At 38.0% G+C, this 5,918-nt stretch overlaps 1 protein-coding gene across 1 annotated transcript; it reads right to left on the bottom strand.

Annotated features, from left to right (window-relative positions):
* Nucleotides 1-789: 789 nt before the first annotated feature.
* On the bottom strand, nt 790-4,888 carry LOC133842711 (cyclin-dependent kinase inhibitor 1). Its single transcript, XM_062275918.1, has 3 exons — nt 4,008-4,888; nt 3,526-3,944; nt 790-2,291 (listed from the first exon to the last, which is right to left on the bottom strand). Exons 1-3 carry the CDS (start codon nt 4,148-4,150, stop codon nt 2,143-2,145), a joined length of 711 nt encoding a protein of 236 aa, XP_062131902.1. The 5' UTR covers nt 4,151-4,888; the 3' UTR covers nt 790-2,142.
* Nucleotides 4,889-5,918: the final 1,030 nt, after the last annotated feature.

Genomic DNA, 5,918 nt, shown 5'->3' with positions numbered 1-5,918 from the left:
ATTATTTATGTATTTATCGTAAGTAATTATGGTAATAAATTATTGAAATAAAATTTACATTGAAAATATAATTATTGAGTCTATGTCATTGGGATTGAAAGCAATGTCTACAATATTTCCCAGAAAACATACAAACAAATATATATGTATGTATGTATGAAGAAGAATAAACAAGTATGTGAATGCGGCAGGACAGATGAGATATGCAAGTATATCGAGTATATACTGGAAATATACCAAGCATACTGTAAAAATAAAGTCCATTTGATATATTTGCAATAATGTCCAAGTATACCATTGATGCGGTATATCTTTAACTTGCTAGTATAATTTGATACTATGTATTAGATGTGATCTTTATACGTGTCCCAAAAAATACCTGCCATCGATTTTGATAACTCTTTATCTTATAGTGACAACTCTCAGGCAAAACTACATCGTCCGTTGATCATTGGGCGATAAGTGTATGGCCATATGTAAATACTGTATGAAGTAAGATCTGACATCTTCAATCAATACAGTAATGGTATATGCTAACATAAAGAATATATCAATTTTTGGACTTAAACGAATTCATCTTAATTCATAAATAAGATTTTGTATAATATTTAAACATTTCAGCCTCGACATGTTATCGTTAAAATGTTTGTCTATTTGTCAAATAACAGTTGTGTTAATTATTTATCTATGGTATTATTGATTTGGAAGTTATTAAGTGTGTAAGTAATAAATTAAAATAAGAAATTAAGCTGCTACAAAATGAAAAACAAATTTATTGAAAACAAAAATCAACTTTATAAAATTACATATTTAAGCTACGTATAAACAAATACGTCTACAAAATAGCAACAATATATAAATGTAATCGTATGATATATTATATGTATGTATGTATGTATGTGTATAAGTTGGCCAATTCGTTGGCTAGTTGAATCAAATGAATTTTTGGGTGGAACAAATATTTTAGAGTAGTTAATTTGATGTTTGTATTTGTGTTTTGTTTGTTTGTTTATTGAAGAGTATGAGTTGTATAATTATGCACACAATATGAATTCTATATATAAATATTAAGTGAATACTTTGGATTTGTTCTTATGCTAAGCTTACAAATAGGATGATCTTGTAAATGTTATTCAATAATATAGGCTCTGCCTATGTATATAATATTTATAATTATATAATGAATATTATTTATAGCATTTGTACATGATAGTTGAGCAAAATAGCTCTAAATTTATTGCCAAATTCTTTGGCAAGCCATAAAGAGCAATTTTCCAGTTGAGATGTAAGATATAAGCAAATTTATGAACTATTGGGAATATATACAAAATCAATTTCCAAAAGCGCACAAATTAGCCAAAGTTTGGGTTTTTACTTATTATACATAGGGTGTTCCACTGGTCGAATTAAGGACATTTGTTTTGGCAAAGCCACGAAAACAATGAACACAATAAGCTCAATAATTTAAATAAAGCTTATTATAAATGGTTTTAGGGCCTGCGTGACAAAATTCAACGTAACTCTGCTTGCAAATAGTTTCATATATATTAACAATTAAATATATATAAGAGGGAGAGTTGGGAAATTGGGGAAATAAGCAGAGTGACGTCAAGTTTTGTTTGATAACAAATTTTACGCACAACCACAAAACAGTTGAGAGTAAAATTTACAAAAAGGGAATTTACATAATTTATAGGAATTGAAATTTCATGGATTTTTCAAAAAACGTGTGTCTAGGTTTGTATAGTTGGTGGTTGTTGTGTTAAGAACTAATCACTTAGTTTATGGCATTTCTCACTAGAGAAATCTACAAAGTTTCATATAGCTCGTACTTAGCGCATGTTATTTAATTAATATCTATTTTGTTCTATCACTAGTACTGGTTAATAGTAGCTAGCATTAATCTAGTAATGTTAATATTCGCAACTTTCGCCCTTGCACTGCACAGTTATTTTTTCGTTTTGCTTAATTTAAAATATTTACTTAGAATTCTATATTGAATTGAATGTAAAAAATCGAATTTTCGCAGTGGCTTAAAAAATAAAATTACAAATTGCAAGTGAGTTGATTTGATAGATCGAATATAGCTGCAACTAACTCTTGGCATTTCATAATATTATTTGGTACATTGCAACTAACTATTCAATTGTTGCGCTGACGTTTTAACAAGCTTCCAAATTGTGATCCAATGGTGGCGCTACTACTGCTGGAGCCGGAGCTTGTACGCATACGTTTGGCGGGTGAGATTTTCTTTGGCGCCTGGGCCAGACGCTTGCGTTCCTTCATGAACTCTGCAAAGGAAGAGAAAACGGAAACATGTTAACGTTGGTTATTGTGAATTGGGATTAAAGTCAGCTGGCAAACTGAGCAGGGTCAACTATCCCTATTCGATGATGATGAATGAACAGCAGGCGCCGCCTGTTTTTGCACATTTTGATTTTGAATTGTGGCACGTGGCAGGGGCACTGCCAGGGGTTGGTGCAACACACAAGGGTAGCAAATTGTAGACGGTAGACAAACAGACGGCAGCCAGACGGTTTCAGGTAGCACGCTGTGATCACCGCATGCCAAGTGAGAGCAGCAGTGGATGTTGCATAGCTGCATAAATTACACGCCCCGGCGCCGCAGTATTTTTTGGGCAGGCTGCACAAAAGTACAGCTCGATGCAAGGCCTGACCAAGCCAACCCGCTGGCAATGCGGGCTGACCAGAACAGAGCTGACACTTTTTTATTATGTTAATCGCAATATGCAAAGTGACCAAAGAACCTACAAAAGCAATCAGCGGCAGCAATTGCTGATAGCGGCACATTGTGTGTGTATGATGCAGTTGCTCGGCTCGGCTTGGCTCGGCTTTTGTCTTTGTATCTGCCTCTAATGAGGTCAACCGATGGCAGAGCTGCGCTTGGCACATCTGTTAACATTTACAGCAAGCCCGCATGTAATGATCACATTTGAGAAATCAACCCCCGCGACGCAGGCGCAGGGATGTTGCGTGCATTGACTTCGAGGGGGGAGCGCAACAAAACAGCTGCAGGCAACAATACTCAGATCTGGCTTGTCTATAGCCCAACCCCATACTACCATATGAAATCACATAAAAACAGAGCTAATTATATATTGGATTGGAGGAACCTATAATTTTGGTTTTGAAAGCGATCAACGCCCCCGCCGAAACACAAGTAAAGGGTGAACATCTAGGGCTCAATGTTGAATGTGTGCTCGAAACGCAGTACTGAAGTTTTCAATATAGAGTCGAATAGTAATTAGTAAGTAAGGATAAATATTAATTAATCATGAGTTTAAATTCTTCAGGCCACATTCTGCTATAGACTACAATATCGAAACGAATATTATATCTTATGGGAAGAATTCACCCACCCTAGAAAGCACAAACTAACTTTAGTTGTGAACTATGGAAATTGGTAACGTTCGATGTGCAATCAGGCGCAACGCTGGGAAAGGACACGCATGGTCGCATAGATCGAGGGATCGGTTATGGGAATTGCCTCTTCGAGAGTGCTCACCTGTGATTTTGAGCTGTCGCTTGCGTTGCTGCGTCGACGTTGATGATGAGGAGGAGGAGGCGGTCAGTAGAGCTGCAGCAGATGTAGAGGCGGCCAGTTGCATCGACTCGTTTTGCGAGTCGTACTCATTGTCTGTGTTCGAATCCAGCGATGAATTGGCCAAATTCTCACGATCAGCACGCTCATTTAACAGCACATCCATATCACTGGGCAGCGCAGAGTCGCTGGCATTGGCATTGGAGCGCACGTGGGCAGCACGGGTTAGTGTGTACATCTGAGGCGCAAATGTGGATTCCTGTGAACTGACTCGCTCCCAGATGAAACTGCCATTGGCGCTCAATGGACGATCGGCACGAAAATCAAAGCCCCACTTTTGTGTGGCCATTTCCTGATGACGCTCCAGCTCCGCATTGAAAGGTCTAAGGTAAAGATCGGGTTAACTTAGTTTGTACCGTTCAAAAACCATTGCAATTTCTACTTACGATTTTGTGGTTTCCACCAATTTCGCTGGAGTTGGGCCAAACAGATTTCGCTTGATGCGCTCCAAGTTGCGAGTAACGCCTGGGCTGCCACTCATTTTGCAGAGCTCGCTCAGCACAGGGTTGAAGACGCGTGCACTGACCATGTTGTCGTTGTTGCTTGGTTATTTTGTTATTTGTTTGTTATTTTCCTTTTGGGCTGCGATGCGACGCAGTTTTGCTGTCTCTGCTTTGGCCACTTGTTTGCGAATCGCACGACCAAGTGAAATGTCAAACTTTTCGCGCCAAAAACTTTTGTTTTTCTGTGCTCGCCTGTACGTATTTCGCTGCCCAACGAAAAGAGGGGCGAGCTCACTGACAAAACACTCGCACGCACACACACAACACGTTAGTCTCCAAAACGCGTTGCGATGAGTGTGAGAAGCAAGTGAGCACAAACGTTTGCTGCTTGGTGTGGAGCACGCTCACGATGTTGTCGAAGTATCGTATTTTTTTTAGCACTTGCTTTGCAAGTGAAATTTTGTTGTTTTTGCAGTCGATTTGTTTAGAATTGTAATATAAACAAATTGGTTCGTCTTGCTTATTATATTGCTCAACACTTTTAATATGTGATTTTCACTTTTCGTTTTGTATGGCCCAAAAAGCCACTCACACAATCCAAAAAAACTGACGAGTTGAGACTTCCCAACAGCAGTCGTATACGTTTTTGGGTTTGCACTTTAACTGTTTATATTTTTTGTTTTTTTAATTATCGATTACAACTTCAAACGTTGTAAATACTTTTTTATATCTTGTAATTCACGTCTTGGAATATTTTATTTAACTGCTGAAGTAGAAATATTCTCAGTTCGAACGCACTCTCGAACCTAACTCAGCGAGCAGAAAAACAAAACTGAAATTGTGTAAACGAATGAACAACCGTTGTTAACCAATTGTGATATTCATATGTTCTCTGAGAGAGCATATTTCAACTCTCTGTTTCGATGATACTCCACTGATGCGCAGTCCGCACATTTCCGAACGAGTGACTGAGTAAGAGGATAAAGCGCTGGCTGAAAACAGCTAGAAATCAGTCAAAAGTAATACAGATACAGCCGTTTTTCTCTAACTGCATCGGAAGACCACCACTGGCGGTCTCTCTCTCTCTCCCGCTATCTCTCTCAGAGAGTCGGGCTCTCACAAGTGAACGTGTAGAAAACAACCACAAAATGAAATGTCAAACAACCACCACAGCGTTGCCATACAACGGACGCGAAGTCGACACAGCAACCCTCGATTTGAAAACGATCGAAGAGCAGCGCTGCTGCAGCGTTTTGTATGTTTACAACTACTCTTTCTAAAGATGAGAACCTTAAATAAAGCAAGAAATTTGGCATAATATGATAACAGCAACTACAAGCTGCCTAGTTTTTAACACAATAAGATGATTGGGAAATATAAATGCTCTATTAACCACTTTACTCCCATCCATTTCTCCAAAAACTGCCCAATAAGAACATGCACTATTCGATGTGACCCGATCGAGTGTTGTTGCTGGCCCGTTTGGAGCTGTACTTTTGGTGCATGCGATGAGTAGATAAAAATGTTTTGGCTTCGGTTTGTTTAACCTGAAACTGGATTTTTTGTGTTGCTGCCACGCAAAGTGAGTTGAAATTGAATTTGGGGCAATGCAGACATACATTTTCACTTTCCTATTGTGTCTTGGGGCTAGATGGGAAACTCGGAAAAGTGCAGTAGGACACACGAAATAGAGTGTAGAGATAACAAAAATCTTTCTAGTCATTTAGCTTAATACCGTTACTTGCAGTATAAATTTAAAATATAGAAATTTCCCAAGCTTTATGTTCAGCATTATAAATGTGCAAAATCGTAAAAAATTAAATTACATAGAGTAAAGGTAATAAAATACGATTT

The sequence above is a fragment of the Drosophila sulfurigaster genome, chromosome 3 (assembly GCF_023558435.1).
Source record: "Drosophila sulfurigaster albostrigata strain 15112-1811.04 chromosome 3, ASM2355843v2, whole genome shotgun sequence".
Classification (NCBI taxonomy): domain Eukaryota; kingdom Metazoa; phylum Arthropoda; class Insecta; order Diptera; family Drosophilidae; genus Drosophila; species Drosophila sulfurigaster.
Note: the sequence above shows the minus strand (reverse complement) of the source record. Positions and strands in the feature narration are given on the sequence as shown.

What these genes read in the sequence shown, in the direction of transcription:
- LOC133842711 (XM_062275918.1), bottom strand. Translation starts at nt 4,150, where the DNA reads ATGGTCAGTGCACGCGTCTTCAACCCTGTGCTGAGCGAGCTCTGCAAA. An exon ending in TTGGTGGAAACCACAAAATC is followed by an intron (nt 3,945 to 4,007) that starts GTAAGTAGAAAT and finishes TCTTTACCTTAG; the next exon opens with ACCTTTCAATGCGGAGCTGG. An exon ending in GCGACAGCTCAAAATCACAG is followed by an intron (nt 2,292 to 3,525) that starts GTGAGCACTCTC and finishes CTTCCTTTGCAG; the next exon opens with AGTTCATGAAGGAACGCAAG.